At 51.7% G+C, this 23,346-nt stretch overlaps 2 protein-coding genes across 2 annotated transcripts; both read right to left on the reverse strand.

Moving 5' to 3' along the window:
- Window positions 1-2,552: 2,552 nt before the first annotated feature.
- DNAJC27 (DnaJ heat shock protein family (Hsp40) member C27) lies at window positions 2,553-22,033 on the reverse strand. The gene is made up of 7 exons (XM_053939400.1): window positions 21,837-22,033; window positions 21,439-21,521; window positions 18,184-18,253; window positions 15,349-15,516; window positions 8,830-8,952; window positions 5,675-5,835; window positions 2,553-2,702 (listed from the first exon to the last, which is right to left on the reverse strand). The coding sequence occupies exons 1-7, from the start codon at window positions 21,921-21,923 to the stop codon at window positions 2,570-2,572; spliced, it is 825 nt and encodes a 274-aa protein (XP_053795375.1). The 5' UTR covers window positions 21,924-22,033; the 3' UTR covers window positions 2,553-2,569.
- Window positions 5,778-8,775, reverse strand: LOC128786255 (uncharacterized). Its single transcript, XM_053939399.1, has 2 exons — window positions 8,193-8,775; window positions 5,778-8,058 (listed from the first exon to the last, which is right to left on the reverse strand). Exons 1-2 carry the CDS (start codon window positions 8,395-8,397, stop codon window positions 6,218-6,220), a joined length of 2,046 nt encoding a protein of 681 aa, XP_053795374.1. The 5' UTR covers window positions 8,398-8,775; the 3' UTR covers window positions 5,778-6,217.
- Window positions 22,034-23,346: the final 1,313 nt, after the last annotated feature.

Here is a 23,346-nt window from a genome sequence, read left to right on the forward strand (position 1 = left end):
AACCTTGGAAAAATGGGAATATTCCTTGGAAATTTGGGAATAATCCTGGAAAATGGGAATAATCCTGGAAAATGGGAATAACCTTGGAAAATTGGGAATAACTCTCAGAAATTCAGGAATAATCCCCAAAAAACCCGGCCCGACTCCCCCGCGCGGCGTCTCCGCCGGTGCCGGGCGATTCCGGCGTCGTTCCTGCGGAAAATTGGGAATAGCACTCGGAAAATTGGGAATAATGCTGGAAATTTGGGGATAATCCTCAGAAAATCGGGAATGACCCTGGAAAATAGGGAATAAGCCGGGAAAAATGGGAACAAGCTTGGAAAATCGGGAATAACCCTGGAAAAATGGGAATAATCCCTGGAGAATTGGGGATATTCCTTGGAAAATTGGGAATAACACTTGGAAATTCGGGAATAACCCCCAAACAACCCGGCCCGACTCCCCCGCGCGGCGTCTCCGCCGGCGCCGGGCGATCCCGGCGTCGTTCCGGCATCGTTGCGGCGTCGTTCCAGCGTCGTTCTGGCGTCATTGCGGCGTCGTTCCGATGTCGTTGCGGCGTCGTTCCGGCATCATTGCAGCGTTGCTGCGGCGTTGTTCCGGCATCGTTGCGGGGTCGTTGTGGCGTCGCTCTGGCGTCGTTCCGGGGTCATTCCGAAGTTGTTTGTGGCGTCGTTCCAGGCTCGTTCCGGGGTCGTTGCGGGGTCGTTGCGGCGTCGTTCCGGGGTCGTTGCGGCGTCGTTGCGGCGTCGTTCCGGGGTCGTTGTGGCGTCATTCCGGGGTCGTTGCGGCGTCGTTCCAGCGTTGTTCCAGGGTCGTTGCGGCATCGTTCCAGCGTCGTTCCGGCGTCGTTCCAGGGTCGTTCCGGGGTCGTTCCAGGGTCATTCCGGGGTCGTTCCAGCGTCGTTCCGGGGTCGTTGTGGCGTCATTCCGGGGTCGTTCTGGGGTCGTTGCGGCATCATTCCGGGGTCGTTGTGGTATCGTTGCGGCATCGTTCCGGGGTCGTTGCGGCGTCGTTCCAGGGTCGTTGCGGCGTCGTTCCAGGGTCGTTGCGGCGTCGTTCCGGTGTCGTTGCGGAGTCGTTCCGGGGTCGTTGCGTCGTTCCAGCGCCGTTCCGGGGTCGTTGTGGCGTCGTTCCGGGGTCGTTGTGGCATCGTTCCAGCGTCGTTCCGGGGTCGTTGCGGCGTCGTCACGGGGTCGTTGCGGCGTCGTCACGGGGTCGTTCCGGGGTCGTCGCGGCATCGTTCCAGCGTCGTTCCGGGGTCATTGCGGCGTCGTTCCAGTGTTGTTCCGGGGTCGTTCCAGCATCGTTGCGGTGTCGTTGCGGCGTCGTTCTGGGGTCGTTGCGGCGTCGTTCCAGTGTTGTTCCGGGGTCGTTCCAGCATCGTTGCGGTGTCGTTGCGGCGTCGTTCCAGCGTCGTTCCGGGGTCGTTGTGGCATCGTTCCAGTGTCGTTCCGGGGTCGTCACGGGGTCATTCCGGGGTCGTTGCGGCGTCGTTCTGGGGTCATTGTGGCATCGTTCCGGGGTCGTTCCGGGGTCGTTGCGGCGTCGTCACGGCGTCGTTCCGGGGTCATCGCGGCGTCGTCACGGCGTCGTTCCGGGGTCGTCGCGGCGTCGTCATGGCGTCGTTGCGGGGTCGTTCCACCATCGTTGCGGTGTCATTGCGGCGTCATTCCGGCGTCGTTGCGGGGTCATTGCGGCGTCGTTCCGGGGTCGTTGCGGCGTTGTTCCGGGGTCGTTGCGGCGTCGTTCCGGGGTCGTCGCGGCGTCGTTCCGGCGCCGTTCCGGGGTCGTTCCAGCGTCGTTCCGGGGTCGTTGCGGCGCCGTTCCGGGGTCGTTGTGGCATCGTTCCAGCGTCGTTCCGGGGTCGTTGCGGCGTCGTCATGGCGTCGTTGTGGGGTCGTTCCACCATCGTTCCAGCGTCGTTCCGGGGTCGTCGCGGTGTCGTCATGGCGTCGTTGCGGTGTCGTCCCGGCGTCATTCCGGCGTCGTTCCGGGGTCATCGCGGCGTCGTTCCAGGGTCGTTCCGGGGTCATTCCGGGGTCGTCGCGGCGTCGTTCCGGGGTCGTCGCGGCGTCGTCACGGCGTCATTCCGGGGTCGTTGAGGCGTCGTTGCGACGCCGTTCCGGAGTCGTTGTGGCATCGTTCCAGCGTCGTTCCGGGGTCGTCGTGGCGTCGTTCCGGGGTCGTTCCGGCGTCGTTCCGGGGTCGTTCCAGGGTCGTTCCGGGGTTGTTCCAGGGTCGTTCTGGCGTCGTTCCGGTGTCGTTGCGGCGTCATTACGGGGTCATTGCGGCGTCGTTCCAGCGTCGTTCCAGCGTCGTTCCGGGGTCGTTCCGGGGTCGTTGCGGGGTCGTTGCGGCGTCGTTCCGGGGTCGTCGCGGCGTCATCACGGCGTTGTTCCGGGGTCGTTGCGGCGTCGTTCCGGGGTCGTTCCGGCGTCGTTCCGGGGTCGTCACGGCGCCGTTCCGGGGTCGTTGCGGCATTGTCGCGGCGTCATTCCGGGGTCGTCGCGGCGTCGTTCCAGCGTCGTCACGGCGTCGTCGCGGGGTCGTGGCGGCGCCGTTGCGGGGTCACGGGAGGTTTCGGAGCAGCGCGGCGCGGGCGCTGCCCAGGGCCTTGAAGGCGTCCTCGCTGCCCGGCGCCGGGCACTTGTCGGGGTGCAGCAGCACGGCCAGGCGCCGGTACGCCCGCGTCACCTCCTCCCTGCCGCCGGAAAAAATCCCCCGGTCAGCCCCCAAATCCTGGAATTCCCGACCCGCGGGGGGACGGGACACAGGAGGGAGAGTGGCGGGAAAAGGGAAATTGGGGAAAATTGGGGAAATTGGGAAAAAACGCGAGGATTTGGGATGGAAAAATGCTCGGAATTCCCGAGGTTTCAGAAGTTGGGATGGGGGAACAATCCCGGAATTCCCGACCCTTGGGATGTGGGGATACAGGAGGGAGAGTGGCGGGAAAAGGGAAATTGGGGGAAAATTGGGAAAATTGGGAAGAAACGTGAGGATTTGGGATGAAAAAACGCGAGGATTTGGGATGGAAAAATGCTCGGAATTCCCGAGGTTTTAGAAGTTGGGATGGGGAAAAATCCTGGAATTCCCGAACTTTGGGATGTGGGGATACAGGAGGGAGATCAATCAGAAAGGGAAATTGGGAAAATCGGGAAAAAATGCAAAGATTTGGGATTAAAACCACGAGGATTTGGGATGGAAAAATGCTCGGAATTCCCGAGGTTTTAGAAGTCGGGATGGGGGAAAATCCTGGAATTCCCGACCCTTGGGATGTGAGGATACAGGAGGGAGATCAATCAGAAAAGGGAAATTGGGAAAATTGGGAATAAATGTGAGGATTTGGGATGGGAAAATTCTCGGAATTCCTGAGGTTTTAGGAGTTGGGATGGGGAAAAATCCCGGAATTCCCGACCCTTGGGATGTGAGGGGTCAGTGGGGAGAGGGGTGGGAAAAGGGAAATTGGGGAAAATTGGAGAAATTGGGAAAATTGGGGAAAAACGCGAGGATTTGGGATAAAAAACCGCGAGGATTTGGGATGGCAAAACGCAGGGATTTGGGATGGAAAAATGCTCGGAATTCCCAAAGTTTTAGAAGTTGGGATGGGGAAAAATCACGGAATTCCCGACCCTTGGGATGTGGGGATACAGGAGGGAGAGTGGTGAGAAAAGGGAAATTGGGGAAAATTGGGAAAATTGGGAAGAATTGGGAAAAACCGCGAGGATTTGGGATAAAAAACCGCAAGGATTTGGGATGGCAAAACACGAGGATTTGGGATGGAAAAATGCTCGGAATTCCCAAAGTTTTAGAAGTTGGGATGGGGGAAAAATCCCGGAATTCCCGGCCCTTGGGATGTGAGGATACAGGAGGGAGATCAATCAGAAAATGAAAATTGGGAAAATTGGGAATATCAGGAAGAATTGGAAAGAAACGTGAGGATTTGGGATGAAAAAACGCGAGGATTTGGGATAGAAAAATGCTCGGAATTCCCAAAGTTTCAGAAGTTGGGATGGGGAAAAATCCTGGAATTCCCGACCCTTGGGATGTGGGGATACAGGAGGGAGATCAATCAGAAAAGGGAAATTGGGAAAATCGGGACGAATTGGGAAAAAACGCGAGGATTTGGGATGGGAAAATGCTCGGAATTCCCGAGGTTTCAGAAGTTGGGATGGGGGAAAATCCCGGAATTCCCGACCCTTGGGATGTGGGGATACAGGAGGGAGATCAATCAGAAAAGGGAAATTGGGAAAATTGGGAAGAATTGGGAAAAAACGCAAGGATTTGGGATGGGAAAATGCTCGGAATTCCCGAGGTTTTAGGAGTTGGGATGGGGGAAAATCCCGGAATTCCCGACCCTTGGGATGTGAGGATACAGGAGGGAGATCAATCAGAAAAGGGAAATTGGGAAAATTGGGAATAAATGTGAGGATTTGGGATGGGAAAATGCTCGGAATTCCCAAAGTTTTAGAAGTTGGGATGGGGAAAATCCTGGAATTCTGCTTTTTCCATGGGAATTCCCGGGGATTTTTGGCTTTTTTCTTTAGGATTTCTGAGGTTTTCCTGCGGGAATTTTGGATTTTCCCTGGGAATTCCTGAGGGAAATGTGGGGATTTCTGGAAGGGATTTTGGGTTTTTCCCCATGGAAATTCCACCTTTTCCCTGCAGGAATTCCAGGTTTTCTAGCAGGAATTCCAGGGTTTTTGGCGGGAATTCCACCTTTTCCCACAGGAATTCCAACCTTTTTCCACGGGAATTCCACCTTTTCCCGCCAGAATTCTGCCTTTTCCCACAGGAATTCCACTTTTTCCCCTGGGAACTCCAACTTTTCCCACAGGAATTCCACCTTTCTCACGGGAATTCCACCTTTTCCCACAGGAATTCCACCTTCCCCCACGGGAATTCCGGCTGTTCTGGCAGGGATTCCAGAGTTTTTTTGGCAGGAATTCCACCTTTTCCCGCCAAAATTCCACCTTTTCCCACAGGAATTCACCATTTCCCATGGGAATTCCACATTTTCCTACGGGAATTCCACCTTTTCCCACGGGAATTCCACCTTTTCCCATGGGAATTCCACATTTTCCCCGCATTAATTCCACATTTTTCCCCATGGGAATTCCACATTTTCCCAGAGGAATTCCTCCTTCCGCCACAGAAATTCCAACTTTTTCCACGGGAATTCCACCTTTTCCTACAGGAATTCCACCTTTTCCCATGGGAATTCCACCTTCCCCCACCAGAATTCCAGCTTTTCCCACGGGAATTCCGCCTTTCCCCACGGGAATTCCACCTTTCCCCACGGGAATTCCAGCTTTTCCCACAGGAATTCCGCCTTTTCCCACGGGAATTCCACATTTTCCCGCGTTAATTCCACATTTTTCCCCATGGGAATTCCACCTTTTCCCACAGGAATTCCGACTTTCCCCACATCAATTCCGCCTTTTCCCACGGGAATTCCACATTTTCCCGCGTTAATTCCACATTTTTCCCCACGGGAATTCCACCTTTTCCCCCCCACCCCTTCCCACCCAACCCCCACCTCTTCCCCCCCGCAGGAACTCCGCCCGTTTCCGGCGGGAATTCCGGCGTGAATCCCGCGGCGGGGGGGGGGAGGTGGGGGTGGGGGGGGGGGATTCCCGGGAATTTTTTATCCCGGTTTCCCGGCCGCGCGCCCACCTGGAGGCGCCGGGTTTGAGGCCCAGCAGGTCCCAGCTGTCCTTGCTGGCGCGGATCCGGCGGATGGCGTCCGCCTGCTCCCGCGTGAACGCCGCGCCGGAGCCGCCCGCCGGCCGCTTCCCGCCGTTCTCACACAGCTCCACGATGGCCGAGTAGAAGTTCTGGGAATTGAACAAAAACCCCCGGACCCGATTCCCAAAAATATCCCAGATCCGTTTCCCAAAAATCCCGATCCGTTTCCCAAAAATCCCAACGATCCCGGATCCGTTTCCATTTCCCGCCGTTCTCCCACAGCTCCACCATGGCCGAGTAGAAGTTCTGGGAATTGAACAAAAATCCCCGGACCCGATTCCCAAAAATCCCAGATCCGTTTCCCAAAAATCCCAACAATCCCGGATCCGTTTCCATTTCCCGCCGTTCTCCCACAGCTCCACCATGGCCGAGTAGAAGTTCTGGGAATTGCCCAAAAGCCCCGGATCCGTTTGCCAAAAATAACGGATCCATTTCCCAAAAATCCCGATCCATTTCCCAAAAATCCCAGACCTATTTCCCAAAAATCCCGGATCCATTTCCCAAAAATCCCAAAAATCCCAGATCCATTTCCCAAAAATCCCCAATCCAATTCCCAAAAATCCCAGATCCATTTCCCAAAAATCCCCAATCCAATTCCCAAAAATCCCAGATCCATTTCCCAAAAATCCCCAATCCAATTCCCAAAAATCCCAGACCTATTTCCCAAAAATCCCAGATCCCTTTCCCAAAAATCCCAAAAATCCCGATCCATTTCCCAAAAATCCCAGACCTATTTCCCAAAAATCCCAGATCCGTTTCCCAAAAATCCCAAAAATCCCAGATCCAATTCCCAAAAATCCCAGATCCGTTTCCCAAAAATCCCAAAAATCCCGGATCCCATTCCCAAAAATCCCAGATCCGTTTCCCAAAAATCCCAAAAATCCCGGATCCCATTCCCAAAAATCCCAGATCCATTTCCCAAAAAAATCCCAGACCCATTTCCCAACAATCCCGGATCCATTTCCCAAAAATCCCGGATCCGTTTCCCAACAATCCCGGATCCGTTTCCATTTCCCGCCGTTCTCGCACAGCTCCACCATGGCCGAGTAGAAGTTCTGGGAATTGCCCAAAAGCCCCGCATCCGTTTCCCAAAAATCCCGGATCCACATCCCAAAAATCCCAGATCCATTTCCCAAAAATCCCGGATTCCTTTCCCCAAAATCCCAGATCCCTTTCCCAACATTCCCAGATCCCTTTCCCAACAATCCCGGATCCAATTCCCAAAAATTCCAGATCCATTTCCCAAAAAAATTCCAGATCCAATTCCCAAAAATCCCAGATCCGTTTCCCAAAAAATCCCCAATCCAATTCCCAAAACTCCCAAAAATTCCAGACCCATTTCCCAAAAATCCCGGATCCGTTTCCCAAAACTCCCAAAAATCCCAGACCCATTTCCCAACAATCCCAGATCCGTTTCCCAACAATCCCGGATCCGTTTCCATTTCCCGCCGTTCTCGCACAGCTCCACCATGGCCGAGTAGAAGTTCTGGGAATTGCCCAAAAATCCCGGATCTGTTTGCCAAAAATCCCTAAAATCCCGGATCCGATTCCCAAAAAATCCCAGATCCATTTCCCAAAAATCCCAGATCCGATTCCCAAAAAATCCCAGATCCATTTCCCAAAAATCCCAGATCTGATTCCCAAAAATCCCAGACCCAGTTCCCAAAAATCCCAGATCCTTTTCCCCAAAATCCCACAAATCCTGAATCCATTTCCCAAAAATCCCAGATCCAATCCCCAAAAATCCCGCATCCAATTCCCAAAAATCCTGGATTCAAGTCCCAAGAATCCCGGATCCAATTCCCAAAAATCCCAAAAATCCCAGGTCCATTTCGCAAAAATCCCAAAAATCCTGGATCCTGTCCCCAAAAATCCCAGACCCATTTCCCAAAAATCCTGGATCAAATTCCCAAAAATCCCAAAAATCCCAGACCCATTTCCCAACAATCCCGGATCCAATTCCCAAAAATCCCAAAAATCCCAGACCCAATTTCCAAAAATCCCGGATCCAATTCCCAAAAATCCCAGATCCAATTTCCAACAATCCCGGCTCCGTTTCCCAAAATTCCCAAAAATTCCAGACCCACCTGGAATTCCCACCCGGAATTCCCGGAATTGCCACCTGGAACATCTCCTGGAATTCCCACCTGGATTCCAGCTGGGAATTCTGGGAATTCCCACCTGGATCATCTCCCACATTCCCACCAGGGATTCTGGCCCGGAATTCCCAGAGTTCCCACCTGGAACATCTCCTGGAATTCCCACCAGGATTCCCACCTGGAAATCCCGCCCCGAATTCTGGGAATTCCCACCTGGATCATCTCCTGGAATTCCCACCTGGAACATCTCCCACATTCCCACCAGGAATTCACACATGGAATTCTGGGAATTCCCACCCCGATTCCAGCTGGGAATTCCCACCCAGATTTCAACTGGAAATCCCCACCTGGATCATCTCCCACATTCCCACCGGGGGTTCCGGCCCGGAATTCCGGGAATTCGCACCTGGAACGCCTCATCTCCCACATTCCAGGCCAGGTAATTCCCAGGGCCAGAATCCCAGGGATTCCCGCCCAGAATTCCCACCTGGATTCCCACCAGGGATTCTGGCCCGGAATTCCTGGAATTCCCACCTGGAACATCTCCCACATTCCCACCAGGAATTCCAGCCCGGAATTCCAGGAGTTCCCACCTGGAACATCTCCTGGAATTGATTCCCACTTGGAACATCTCCCACATTCCCGCCCAGAATTCCGGGAATTCCCACCTAGGTCATCTCCCACATTCCCACCAGGGATTCCCACCCCAAATTCCTGGAATTCCCACCTGGATCATCTCCCACATTCCCACCGGGGGTTCCGGCCCGGAATTCCGGGAATTCCCACCTGGAACACCTCATCTCCCACATTCCCACCGGGGATTCCCGCCCAGAATTCCCACCTGGATCATCTCCCACATTCCCACCGGGGATCCCGGCCCGGAACTCCGGGAATTCCCACCTGGAACATCTCCTGGAATTCCCACCTGGATCACCTCCCACATTCCCACCGGGGATCCCGGCCCGGAACCCCGGGAATTCCCACCTGGAACATCTCCTGGATGCCCTCCCCGCTCTGGGCCGAGGTCTCCCAGTAGAGGAAGCCGCGGCTCTCGGCCCAGAGCCGGCCCTCGCTCTCGTCCACCACGCGCAGCTTCCCCGCGTCCACCTGCGGCAACGGCAACAACGGGAACAACAACGGGAACGGCAGCGACGGGAACGGCGACGACGGGAACGGCGACGGGAACAGCAACGGGAACAAAACAGAACATCCGGAGAAATCAGCGGTGGGAAACGGCCGGGAAATGAAATAAAAACACCCGGGAAAATCAGCGGGAAACGGACGGGAATGAAATAAAAACACCCGGGAAAATCAGCGGGAAACGGACGGGAATGAAATAAAAACACCCGGGAAAATCAGTGGGAAACGGCCGGGAATGAAATAAAAACAGCGGGAAAATCAGTGGGAAACGGCCGGGAAAATGAATGGAAAACACCCGGGAAATCAGCTGGAAACAGCTGGGAAATGAAATTAAAACACCGGGAAATCAGCGGGAAACGGCCGGGAAATGAAATAAAAACACCCGGGAAATCAGCGGGAAACGGACGGGAATGAAATAAAAACACCCGGGAAAATCAGCGGGAAACGGACGGGAAAATGAATGGAAAACACCCGAGAAATCAGCGGGAAATGGCCGGGAAATGAAATAAAAACACCGGGAAAATCAGCGGGAAATGGCCGGGAAATGAACGGGAATAAACAGCGGGAAAACAAATGGGAAACGGACGGGAAATCAGCGGGAAACGGACGGGAAATGAACGGGAATAAACAGCGGGAAAATCAGAGGGAAACGGCCGGGAAATCAGCGGGAAACGGCCGGGAAATGAAATAAAAACACTGGGAAAATCAGCAGGAAACGGCCGGGAAATGAACGGGAATAAACAGCGGGAAAATCAGCGGCGGGAAACGGCCGGGAAATGAAATAAAAACACCCGGGAAATCAGCGGGAAACGGACGGGAATGAAATAAAAACACCCGGGAAAATCAGCGGGAAACGGACGGGAATGAAATAAAAACACCCGAGAAATCAGCGGGAAATGAAATAAAAACACCCGGGAAATCAGCGGGAAACGGCCAGAAAATGAACGGGAATAAACAGCGGGAAAACAAATGGGAAACGGACGGGAAATCAGCGGGAAACGGCCGGGAAATGAGTGGGAATAAACAGCGGGAAAACAAATGGGAAACGGACGGGAAATCAGCGGGAAACGGACGGGAAATGAACGGGAATAAACAGCGGGAAAATCAGAGGGAAACAGCCGGGAATCAACAGCGGGGAACGGCCGGGAAATGAAATAAAAACACCTGGAAAATCAGTGGCAGGAAACGGCCGGGAATGAAATAAAAACACCTGGGAAAATCAGCGGGAAACACCCGGGAAATCAGCGGGAAACAGCCGGGAAATGAACGGAAAACACCCGGGAAATCAGCGGGAAACAGCCGGGAAATGAACGGAAAACACCCGGGAAATCAGCGGGAAACAGCCGGGAAATCAGCGGGAAACGGCCGGGAAATCAGCGGAAAACACCCGGGAAATCAGCGGGAAACAGCCGGGAATCAGCGGGAAACGGCCGGGAAATGAACGGAAAACACCTGGGAAAATCAGCGGGAAACAGCCGGGAAATCAGCGGGAAACGGCCGGGAAATGAACGGAAAACACCTGGGAAAATCAGCGGGAAACAGCCGGGAAATCAGCGGGAAACAGCCGGGAAATGAACGGAAAACACCCGGGAAATCAGCGGGAAACAGCCGGGAAATCAGCGGGAAACGGCCGGGAAATGAACGGAAAACACCTGGGAAAATCAGCGGCGGGAAACGGACGGGAAATGAAATAAAAACACCCGGAAAATCAGCAGGAAATGGACGGGAATCAACAGCGGGAAACGGCCGGGAAATGAGCGGGAATAAACAGCGGGAAAATGAGTGGGAAACAGAAGGGAAATCAGCGGGAAACACCTGGGAGATGAATGGGAAACGGCCGGGAAATGAATGGGAATAAACAGCGGGAAAATCAGTGGGAAATGGCTGGGAAAATCAGCGGGAAACGGCCGGGAAATGAACGGAAAACACCCGGGAAATGAGTGGAAAACACCCGGGAATCAACAGCAGGAAACGGCCGGGAAATGAAATAAAAACACCCGGAAAATCAGCGGGAAATGGCCGGGAAAACAAATGGGAAACACCCGGGAAATCAGCGGGAAACGGCCGGGAAATGAACGGAAAACACCCGAGAAATGAAATAAAAGCACCGGGGAAAAAAACGGGAAACACCCAGGAAATCAGTGGGAAATGGCCGGGAAATTAAAAAAAAACACGGGGAAATGAACGGGAAACACCCGGAAAATGAAATAAAAACAGCCGGAAAATAAGCGGGAAACAGCTGGAAAATCAGCGGGAAACGGCCGGAAAATGAAATAAAACCAGCCAGGAAACGAATGGGAAACAGCTGGGAAAATGAAATGAAAACACCGGGAAATTAGTGGGAAACAGCCAGGAAATGAAATAAAAACAGCGTGAAAATGAACGGGAAACAGCCGGGAAATGAAATAAGAACAGCCGGGAAATGAGCGGGAAACGCCCGGAAAATGAGCGGGAAACACCTGGAAATGAGAAGGAAACAGCGGGAAAATTAAATAAAAACACCGGGAATAAACACCGGGAAAATGGAATGAAAACACCGGGAAAATAAAATAAAAACACCGGGAAAATGAGCGGGAAACAGCCAGGAATGAAATGGGAAACTCCCAGGAAAAATCAAAGAACAACAGTGGAAAAATGAACAGAAAACACCAGGAATCAACAGCGGGAAAAGGGAATGAAAACACCGGGAAATAAAATAAAAACACTGGGAAAAGGAATGGGAAACAGCCGGGAATTGCAATAAAAACAGCGGGAAAATGAGCAGGAAACAGCCGGGAAATGAACAGGAAACACCTGGAAAATCAGCGGGAAACACCCGGGAAATGAGTGGCAAAGAGCCGGAAAATGAATGGGAAACAGCCGGAAAAATTAAATAAAAAATTGCTGGGAAATGAGCGGGAAACGCCCGGAAAATGAGCGGGAAACACCTGGAAATGAGTGGGAAACAGAGGGAAAATTAAATAAAAACACCGGGAATAAACACCGGGAAAATGGAATGAAAACACCCCGGAGATAAAATAAAAACACCGGGAAAATGAGCGGGAAACAGCGGGAAAATGAATGAGAAACACCGGGAATCAACAGCGGGAAAAGGGAATGAAAACAGCGGGAAATGAAATAAAAACAGCGGGAAATGAGCGGGAAACAGCCGGGAATGAAATGGGAAACTCCCAGGAAAAATAAAAGAAAAACAGCGGAAAAATGAACGAAAAACACCGGGAATCAACAGCAGGAAAATGGAATTAAAACACCGGGAAAATAAAATAAAAACACCCGGAAACGGAACGGGAAACAGCCGGGAAATGAGCGGGAAACAGAATTCCCAGAATTCCCCCACAATTCCCATCCCGCTGGATCCAACCATGAACAGATCCTCAGGAACAACTCCAGATTTCCCAGAATTCCCAAATTCCCACCCCGCTGGATCCAACCATGCCAAGATCCCCGGGAACATCTCCACAATTCCCCAGATTCCAACAATTCCCATCTTGATGGATCCATCCATGACCAGATCCTCATGAACGCCTCCAAAATTCCCAAATTCCCACAGGATCCAACCATGCCCCGATCCTCATGAACAACTCCAGAATTCCCAAAATCCCACAGGATCCAACCATGCCCAGATCCCCGTGAACACCTCCAAAATTCACAAAATTCCAACAATTCCCAAAATCCCACAGGATCCAACCATGAACAGATCCCCATGAATGCCTCCAAAATTCCCAAAATCCCACAGGATCCATTCATGCCCAGATCCCCGTGAACATCTCCAGAATTCCCAAAATTCCAAAAATTCCCATCCTGATGGATCCTACCATGACCACACCCCCATGAACGCCTCCAAAATTCCCAAATTCCCACAGGATCCATCCATGCCCAGATCCCCGTGAACAACTCCGAAATTCCCAAATTCCCACAGGATCCAACCATGACCAGATCCCCGTTAACATCTCCGAAATTCCCAAATTCCCACAGGATCCAACCATGCCCAGATCCCCATGAACATCTCCGAAATTCCCAAAATCCCACAGGATCCAACCATGACCAGATCCCCGTTAACATCTCCAAAATTCCCAAATTCCCACAGGATCCATTCATGACCAGATCCCCGGGAACATCTCCACAACTCCCAAAATTCCAACAATTCCCATCCTGACGAATCCATCCATGACCACATCCTCATGAACACCTCCAAAATTCCCCAATTCCCACTGGATCCAACCATGACCAGATCCTCATGAACAACTCCAGAATTCCCAAAATCCCACAGGATCCATTCATGCCCCGATCCCCGTGAAGGCCCCCGGCGTTCCCGGCATTCCTGGAATTCCCATCCTGCTGGATCCAACCATGACCAGATCCCCGTGAACACCTCCAAAATTCACAAAATTCCAACAATTCCCATCCTGATGGATCCAACCGCGACCAGACTCCCGTGAACGCCTTCAAAATTCACAAAATTCCAACAATTCCCATCCTGATGGATCCAACTATGACCAGATCCCCATGAACACCTCCACAATTCCCAAATTCCCACAGGATCCATTCATGACCAGATCCCCATGAACATCTCCAGAATTCCCAAATTCCCACAGGATCCATTCATGACCAGATCCCCATGAACACCTCCACAATCCCCAAAATCCCACAGGATCCAACCATGAGCAGATCCCAGGGAACAACTCCAAAATTCCAACAATTCCCAAAATCACACAGGATCCAACCATGGCTAGATCCTCATGAACAACTCCAGAATTCCCAAATTCCCACAGGATCCACTCATGCCCCGATCCCCATGAACGCCTCCACAATCCCCAAATTCCCACAGGATCCACTCATGCCCCGATCCCCGTGAAGGCCCCCGGCGTTCCCGGCATTCCTGGAATTCCCATCCTGCTGGATCCAATCATGACCAGATCCCATGAACATCTCCACAACTCCCAAAATTCCAACAATTCCCATCCTGATGGATCCAACCGCGACCAGACTCCCGTGAACGCCTTCAAAATTCACAAAATTCCAACAATTCCCATCCTGATGGATCCAACCATGCCCAGATCCCCATGAACACCTCCACAATTCCCAAATTCCCACTGGATCCAACCATGACCAGATCCCCGTGAATGCCTCCGAAATTCCCAATATCCCACAGGATCCAATCATGCCCTGATCCCCGTGAACATCTCCACAATTCCCAAATTCCCACAGGATCCAACCATGCCCAGATCCTCATGAACAACTCCAGAATTCCCAAATTCCCACAGGATCCACTCATGCCCCAATCCCCGTGAAGGCCCCCGGCGTTCCCGGCATTCCTGGAATTCCCATCCTGCTGGATCCAATCATGACCAGATCCCCGTGAACACCTCCAAAATTCACAAAATTCCAACAATTCCCATCCTGATGGATCCAACCATGCCCAGATCCCCATGAACACCTCCACAATCCCCAAATTCCCACAGGATCCACTCATGGCCAGATCCCCATGAACGCCTCCAACATCCCCAAAATCCCACAGGATCCACTCATGCCCCGATCCCCATGAACGCCTCCAACATCCCCAAATTCCCACAGGATCCACTCATGCCCCGATCCCCATGAACGCCTCCAACATCCCCAAATTCCCACAGGATCCACTCATGGCCAGATCCCCATGAACACCTCCAACATCCCCAAATTCCCACAGGATCCACTCATGGCCAGATCCCCATGAACGCCTCCACAATCCCCAAATTCCCACAGGATCCACTCATGGCCAGATCCCCATGAACACCTCCAACATCCCCAAATTCCCACAGGATCCACTCTTGCCCCGATCCCCGTGAACAACTCCAACATCCCCAAATTCCCACAGGATCCACTCATGGCCAGATCCCCATGAACACCTCCAACATCCCCAAAATCCCACAGGATCCACTCATGGCCAGATCCCCATGAACACCTCCAACATCCCCAAATTCCCACAGGATCCACTCTTGCCCCGATCCCCATGAACGCCTCCAACATCCCCAAAATCCCACAGGATCCACTCATGCCCCGATCCCCATGAACACCTCCAACATCCCCAAATTCCCACAGGATCCACTCATGGCCAGATCCCCATGAACACCTCCAACATCCCCAAAATCCCACAGGATCCACTCATGGCCAGATCCCCATGAACACCTCCAACATCCCCAAATTCCCACAGGATCCACTCTTGCCCCGATCCCCATGAACGCCTCCAACATCCCCAAAATCCCACAGGATCCACTCATGGCCAGATCCCCATGAACACCTCCAACATCCCCAAATTCCCACAGGATCCACTCCTGCCCCGATCCCCGTGAAGGCGTTCCCGGCATTCCTGGAATTCCCGGGGACCTTGTTGGCGCAGACGGCGACGACGACGCTGTCGAGGCCGGCGCCGTGGGGCCCCAGCTCGCGGCGCATCTCGGCCAGCCACGCCTCCAGCGCCTCGAAGGATTCCTTGGAGCCGACGTCGTAGACCAGCAGCACCCCCTGCGTGTCCCGGTAGAACTCGTTCCGCACCTGGGAGAGGAGCGGCGGGGAAAAAATTCCAGGGGGAAAAATATTCCAGGGAAAAAAATGGAGAAAAAAAAAATCATTAAAAAATCTGGGGTGAAAATGGAGGGGAAAAGGGAAATTGAGGCCCTGCGGGTGCCGGTAGAACTCGTTCCGCACCTGGGAGAGGAGCGGGGAAAAACGGGAAAATATTCCAGGGGGAAAATATTCCAGGGGGAAAAATGAGGGGAGAAAGAAAAAAAAAAAATCAGGAAAAAAAATTCAGAAAAAAAAATGGAGGGGAAAAAATTCAGGGGAAAAAAATTGAGGGGAGAAAATTGAGAGGGGAAAAATTCAGGAAAAAATTGAGGGGAAAAAATTCAGGGGGAAAAAATTTGAGGGGAAAAAAATTGAGGGGAAAAAATTGAGGGGAGAAAAATTCAGGGGAAAAAAATTTAGGAAAAAAATTCAGGGCAAAAATTCAAGGGGAAAAATTCCAGGGGAAAAAAATTTAGGAAAAAAAATTGAGGGGAAAAAATTCAGGGAAAAAAATTGAGGGGAAAAAATTGAGGAGAAGTAAAATTCAGGATAAAAAAAAAAATCATTAAAAAATCTGGGGTGAAAATGGAGGGGAAAAGGGAAATTGAGGCCCTGCGGGTGCCGGTAGAACTCGTTCCACACCTGGGAGAGGAGCGGGGAAAAACGGGAAAATATTCCAGGGGGAAAAATGGAGGAAAAAAAAATTAAAAAAAAAAAAAAAATTAGGGGGAAAAAAATTCCAGGGGGAAAAAAATTCAAGGGAAAAAATTCAGGGGAAAAAGATTGAGGGGAAAAAAATTTAAGGGAAAAAATGAAGGGAAAAAAATTGAGGGGAGAAAAATTCAGGAGAAAAAAAATCAGGAAAAAAAATTTGGGGGAAAAAAAAATTCAGGGCAAAAATTCAAGGGGAAAAAATTCCAGGGGAAAAAATTAAGGAAAAAAAATTGAGGGGAAAAAATCAAGGAAAAAAATTGAGGGGAAAAAATTGAGGGGAAGTAAAATTCAGGAAAAAAAAAAAATCATTAAAAAATCTGGGGTGAAAATGGAGGGGAAAAGGGAAATTGAGGCCCTGCGGGTGCCGGTAGAACTCGTTCCACACCTGGGAGAGGAGCGGGGAAAAACGGGAAAAAATTCCAGGGGGAACAATATTCCAGGGGGAAAAATGAGGGAAGAAAAAAAAAAATCAGGAAAAAAAATTCAGAAAAAAAAATGGAGGGGAAAAAATTCAGGGGGAAAAAAAGGATGGGAAAAAATTAAGGAAAAAAGTTAAGGGGGAAAAATTCAGGGGAAAAAAATTGAGGGAAAAAATTTAAGGGAAAAAATTAAGGGAGAAAAATTCAGGGAAAAAAATTCAGGAAAAAAATGGAGGGGAAAAAATTAAGGAAAAAAAAACAGGGGGAAAAAATTCCAGATGGAAAAAAATTTAAGGGAGAAAAATTCAGGGGGAAAAAATTTAGGAAAAAAATTCAGGAAAAAAGTTCAGGGGAAAAAAATTGAGGGGAAAAAATTGAGGGGGAAAAATTTAGGGGAAAAAATTCCAGGAGAAAAAAAAATCAGGGGAAAAAAATTGAGAGGAAAAAATTCAGGGAAAAAATTCAGGGGAAAAAAAATCAGGGAAAAAATTCAGGGGGAAAAATTCAGGGAAAAAATTGAGGGGAAAAAAAATCAGGGGGAAAAAAATTTTAGGGGGGAATGATTGAGAGGAAAAAATTTAGGGAAAAAATTCAGGAAAAAAATGAGTGGAAAAAAATTGAGGGAAAAAAATTGAGGGGGAAAAAATTCAGGGGGAAAAATTTAAGGGAAAAAAATTAGGGGGAAAAAATTCAGGCAAAAATGGAGGGGAAAAAATTGAGGGGAGAAAAATTCAGGGGGAAAAATTAAGGAAAAAAATTGAGGGGAAAAAATTAAGGAAAAAAGTTCAGGAGAAAAAAAATTCAGGGGGAAAAATTCTGGGAAAAAATTCAGGGAAAAAATGAGGGGGAAAAAAATTGAAGGGGGAAAAAATTAAGGAAAAAATTTGAGAAAAAATTGAGGGGAAAAAATTCAGGAGTAAAAAATTTAGGGAAAAAATTGAGGGGAAAAAATTGAGGGGAGAAAAATTCAGGGGAAAAAATTGAGGGAAAAAATTGAGGGCAAAAATTTAGGGCAAAAAATTAAGGAAAAAAATTCAGGGGAAAAAAAATTCCACGGGAAAAAAACACAGGGGTAAAAAAGTCAGGAAAATAAAAATTCAGGGGGAAAAATTCAGGAGGGAAAAAATTCCAGGTGAAAAAAAAAAAAATTCAGGGGAAAAAATTCAAGGAAAAAAAAAAAAACAGGGAAAAAGAAAATCCAGGGGCAAAAAAAAAAAAATAGGGAAAAAAATTTACTGGAAAAAAAAAAAAAGAGGGAAAAATCCAGAGGGAAAAAAATTCAGGGAAAAAGAAAATCAGGGGGGAAAAATAAGGAAAAAAACAGGGAAAAAAATTCACTGGGGAAAAAAAAAAGGGAAAAAATTCACTAAAAAAAAATCAAAAACGGGAAAAAATTCCCTGGAAAAGGGGAGGAATTTGGGAAAGAATTCCCAGAAAATCCCTGGGAATGTTCAAGGAGAAGTCGGGAAGACGCCGAGGGGGAGAATTCCCGATTTTCCGGGGGAATTTTGGGAATTCTGACCTCGTAGAAGAAGGGGTGTCCGGCCATGTCGAAGATGTTCACCTTGATCTCCCGGTCCCGGATCTGCACCCTGGAAAAGGCGTCGGAATTCCGGGAATTCCGGGAAAAATCCCCGCGGAATCCGGCAATTCCCCGTGGATTTGGAAGCTCGGGATTCCCGGGTGGGAATTCCGGGTGGGAATCGGTTCTGAGTTTCAAGGGAAGGGCCTCTGGGAGAAGCTGAGGTTGTTCTTGCTCATCCCATTATCCCATCAATCCCATCAATCCCATAAATTCATTATCCCATCATCCCATTATCCCATCCAACCCCATTATCCCATCAATCCCATCAATCCCATAAATCCATTATCCCATCATCCCATTATCCCATCCAATCCCATTATCCCATCAATCCCATAAATCCATTATCCCATCATCCCATTATCCCATCAATCCCATCATCCCATTATCCCATCATCCCATTATCCCATCCAACCCCATTATCCCATAAACCCCATAAATCCATTATCCCATTATCCCATTATCCCATCCAAGCCCATTATCCCATCAATCCCATAAATCCATTATCCCATCATCCCATTATCCCATCAATCCCATAAATCCATTATCCCATCCAATCCCATTATCCCATCCAATCCCATTATCCCATCAATCCCATCATCCCATTATCCCACCATCCCATTATCCCATCCAACCCCATTATCCCATCAATCCCATAAATCCATTATCCCATCATCCCATTATCCCATTATCCCATCCAACCCCATTATCCCATAAACCCCATAAATCCATTATCCCATTATCCCATCAATCCCATAAACCGCATAAATCCATTATCCCATAAATCCATTATCCCATTATCCCATAAACCCCATAAATCCATTATCCCATAAATCCCATAAACCCCATAAATCCCATAAACCCCATAAATCCATTATCCCATCATCCCATTATCCCATCAATCCCATAAACCCCATAAATCCATTATCCCATCATCCCATCTCATCCCATCATCCCATTATCCCATAAATCCCATCATCCCATCCAATCCATCCCATCATCCCATTATTCCATAAATCCATTATCCCATCATCCCATTATCCCATCCAATCCATCCCGTTATCCCATCTCATCTCATCATCCCATTATCCCATAAACCCCATAAATCCATTATCCCATCCAATCCACCCCATCATCCCATTATCCCATAAATCCCATCATCCCACAAATCCATTATCCCATCATCCCATCCAATCCATCCCATCCCATCCCATTATCCCATAAATCCCATAAATCCATTATCTCATCATCCCCATTATTCCCGCCGTTATTCCCGCTGCGATTCCCGCTTTCCATTCCCGCCATTATTCCCATTATCCCCGCCGTTATCTCCATTATCCCCGCCGTTATCTCCATTATCCCCGCCGTTATCTCCATTATTCCCGCCATTATTCCCATTATTCCCACTGTTATTCCTGTTTTCATCCCCACCGTTATTCCCATTATTCCCGCCGTTATTCCCGCCGCGATTCCCGCTTTCCATTCCCGCCGTTATTCCCATTATCCCCGCCGTTATTCCCATTCTCATCCCCGCCGTTTTCTCCATTATCCCCGCTGTTATTCCCATTATTCCCGCCGTTATTCCCGTTTTCATCCCCACCGTTATTCCCGCCGTTATTCCCATTATTCCCATTATCCCCGCCATTATTCCCGTTATCCCGGCCGTTATTCCCATTATTCCTGCTACTATTCCCGTTTTCATCCCCACCGTTATTCCCGCCGTTATTCCCATTATCCCCGCCGTTATTCCCATTATTCCCGCCGTTATTCCCACCGTTATTGCCGCTGTTATTCCCATTATTCCCACCGTTACTCCCATTATTATTCCCGCCGTTATCCCCATTGTTATTCCTGTTATCCCCACCATTATCCCCGTTGTTATTCCCATTATTCCCGCCGTTATTCCCGCTGTTATTCCCATTATCCCCGTTGTTATTCCCATTATTCCCGCCGTTATTCCCGCTGTTATTCCCATTATTCCCGCCGTTATTCCCATTATTTCTGCCGTTATCCCCGCCGTTAACCCCACCGTTATCTCCATTATCCCTGCCATTATTCCCGTTATTCCCGCCGTTATCCCCGCCGTCATTCCCGCTTTCATTCCCACCATTATCCCCGTCGTTATTCCCATTATCCCCACCATTATTCCCATTTCCATCCCCACCGTTATCTCCATTATTCCCTATCGTTATCCCCGTTATTCCCGCCATTATCCCCGCCGTTATTCCCATTATTCCCGCCGTTATTCCCATTTTTCCTGCCGTTATTCCCATTATTCCCACCGTTATCCCCGCCATTATCCCCGCTGTTATCTCCATTATCCCCGCCATTATTCCCATTATTCCCGCCATTATTCCCGCCGTCATTCCCGTTTCCATCCCCGCCGTCATTCCCGTTTCCATCCCCGCCGTCATTCCCGTCATTCCCGCCGTCATTCCCGTTTCCATCCCCACCGTCATTCCTGTTTCCATCCCCGCCGTCATTCCCGTTATTCCCGCCGTCATTCCCATTTCCATTCCCGCCGTCATTCCCGTTTCCATCCCCGCCGTCATTCCCGTTATTCCCGCCGTCATTCCCGTCATTCCCGCCGTCATTCCCGTTTCCATCCCCGCCGTCATTCCCGTTTCCATCCCCGCTGTCATTCCCGTCATTCCCGCCGTCATTCCCGTTTCCATCCCCGCTGTCATTCCCGTCATTCCCGCCGTCATTCCCGTTTCCATCCCCGCCGTCATTCCCATCATTCCCGCCGTCATTCCCGTCATTCCCGCCGTCATTCCCGTTTCCATCCCCGCCGTCATTCCCGTTTCCATCCCCGCCGTCATTCCCGTCATTCCCGCCGTCATTCCCGTTTCCATCCCCGCCGTCATTCCCGTTTCCATCCCCGCCGTCATTCCCGTCATTCCCGCCGTCATTCCCGTTTCCATCCCCGCCGTCATTCCCATTATCCGAGCCGTCATTCCCATTATTCCCGCCGTCATTCCCGTCATTCCCGCCGTCATTCCCGTTTCCATCCCCGCTGTCATTCCCGTTATCCCCGCTGTCATTCCCGTTTCCATCCCCACCGTCACTCCCGTTATTCCCGCTGTCATTCCCGTCATTCCCGCCGTCATTCCCGTTTCCATCCCCGCCGTCATTCCCGTCATTCCCGCCGCCATTCCCGTTATTCCATCGCCGCCGGCATTCCCGCGCCCTCACTTGGTGACGCCGTAGTCGATGCCGATGGTCGCCAGGTACTTGGGCACGAACCTCTTCTCGCAGTAGCGCTTGATGATGCAGCTCTGCGCGGGAAAACGCCGCCCGTTCCCGCGGGAATCCCGCCCGCCACGCGTTTCCCGCCAAATCCCCCAAAAAAATTCCACACCTCGGGAATGCCGACGCGCCGCCGGGCCCCGCCCCCCTTCCCCTCCACCAGCCAATCAGAGCCGCGCGTTCCGCCCACGCGCCCGTCAATCACCGCGCGGCCACGCCCATCGCGACGACAACAAGGCTATGCCGGCTGCTGATTGGCCGTGCCGAAGTGCCCGCCCTCCCGCGCTCCTGATTGGTCGGCCCACCTGCCCCTCACGGCCCGCCAGCCAATAGCTGCGCCTCACCTTGCCCACCTCGGCGTTGCCCATGGAGATGACTTTAATCCGCAGCGCCTTGCGCGGCTCCTTCCGCTTCGCCGCGCTCGCCTCCATGGCGGGGCCGCGGCGCCGCGAGCCGGTTCCGGCGCCGGTTCCGCTTCCGGCGCCGGTTCCGGTGCCGGTGGGAGCGGCGGAGGCCGAAGGGAGGCGGCAATGGCGGCGGAGCGGCGCTTCCGCCTCGGCCCGGCCGTGCCGCGCGAGTTCTCGCGAGACTTGAGGCGCGTGCGCGGAGGGGATCGGGCGAGACTTGGGCGGCGGCGGGGGAGGAGCGTCCGCCAGGGGGCGCCAAAACGGGGGGGGGGGGGGGGGGTCACGTGTCCTGTGTCGCTGTCACGTGTCATTGTCACTGTCCCTCTGTCCCCATCCCTGTCCCTCTGTCCCTGTCCCTCTGTCCCCATCCCTGTCCCTCTGTCCCTGTCCCTCTGTCCCCATCCCTGTCCCTCTGTCCCTGTCCCTCTGTCCTGTCCCTCTGTCCCCATCCCTGTCCCTCTGTCCCCATCCCTGTCCCTCTGTCCCTGTCCCTCTGTCCCCATCCCTGTCCCTCTGTCCCCGTCCCTCTGTCACTGTCCCTCTGTCCCCATCGCTGTCCCTCTGTCCCATCCCTGTCCCTCTGTCCCTGTCCCCATCCCTGTCCCTCTGTCCCTGTCCCTCTGTCCCTGTCCCTCTGTCCCCATCGCTGTCCCTCTGTCCCTGTCCCTCTGTCCCCATCCCTGTCCCTCTGTCCCCATCCCTGTCCCTCTGTCCCTGTCCCTCTGTCCCCATCCCTGTCCCTCTGTCCCTGTCCCTCTGTCCTGTCCCTCTGTCCCCATCCCTGTCCCTCTGTCCCCATCCCTGTCCCTCTGTCCCTGTCCCCATCCCTGTCCCTCTGTCCCCAATCCCTGTCCCATTTCTGTCCCTGTCTCCATCCCTGTCCCCATCTCTGTCCCCAATCCCCATCCCTGTCCCTCTGTCCCTCTGTCCCTCTGTCCCCAGTCCCCAATCCCTGTCCCTCTGTCCCTGTCCCTGTCCCTTGCTTGTCCCCAGTCCCTGTCCCTCTGTCCCCAGTCCCCATCCCTGTCCCCATCTCTGTACAATCCCTGTCCTTGTGTCCCATCCCCATCCCTCTCCCTGTCTGTCCCTCTGTCCCTGTCCCTCTGTCCCTCTGTCCCTGTCCCCATCCCTGTCCCAAATCCCTGTCCCTCTGTCCCCATCCCTGTCCCTCTGTCCCTGTCCCCATCCCTGTCCCAAATCCCTGTCCCTCTGTCCCCATCCCTGTCCCTCTGTCCTGTCCCCATCCCTGTCCCTCTGTCCCTCTGTCCCTGTCCCTCTGTCCCTCTGTCCCTCTGTCCCTCTGTCCTGTCCCCATCCCTGTCCCTCTGTCCCTCTGTCCCTGTCCCTCTGTCCCTCTGTCCCCATCCCTGTCCCTCTGTCCTGTCCCCATCCCTGTCCCTCTGTCCCTCTGTCCCTGTCCCTCTGTCCCTCTGTCCCCATCCCTGTC

This window comes from Vidua chalybeata, chromosome 3 (assembly GCF_026979565.1).
Source record: "Vidua chalybeata isolate OUT-0048 chromosome 3, bVidCha1 merged haplotype, whole genome shotgun sequence".
Classification (NCBI taxonomy): domain Eukaryota; kingdom Metazoa; phylum Chordata; class Aves; order Passeriformes; family Viduidae; genus Vidua; species Vidua chalybeata.

Excerpts from the sequence above, each read along its gene's own strand:
- LOC128786255 (XM_053939399.1), bottom strand. The coding sequence starts at position 8,397 with ATGTGGGAGATGTTCCAGGTGGGAATTCCAGGAATTCCGGGCCAGAAT. Across the intron at positions 8,059-8,192 it reads GAATGTGGGAGATGATCCAG|GTGGGAATTCCCAGAATTCG; the intron begins GTGGGGATTTCC and ends GAGATGATCCAG.
- DNAJC27 (XM_053939400.1), bottom strand. The coding sequence starts at position 21,923 with ATGGAGGCGAGCGCGGCGAAGCGGAAGGAGCCGCGCAAGGCGCTGCGG. Across the intron at positions 18,254-21,438 it reads ATCGACTACGGCGTCACCAA|GGTGCAGATCCGGGACCGGG; the intron begins GTGAGGGCGCGG and ends CGCCTTTTCCAG. Across the intron at positions 5,836-8,829 it reads GCATCCAGGAGATGTTCCAG|AACTTCTACTCGGCCATCGT; the intron begins GTGGGAATTCCC and ends TTCAATTCCCAG.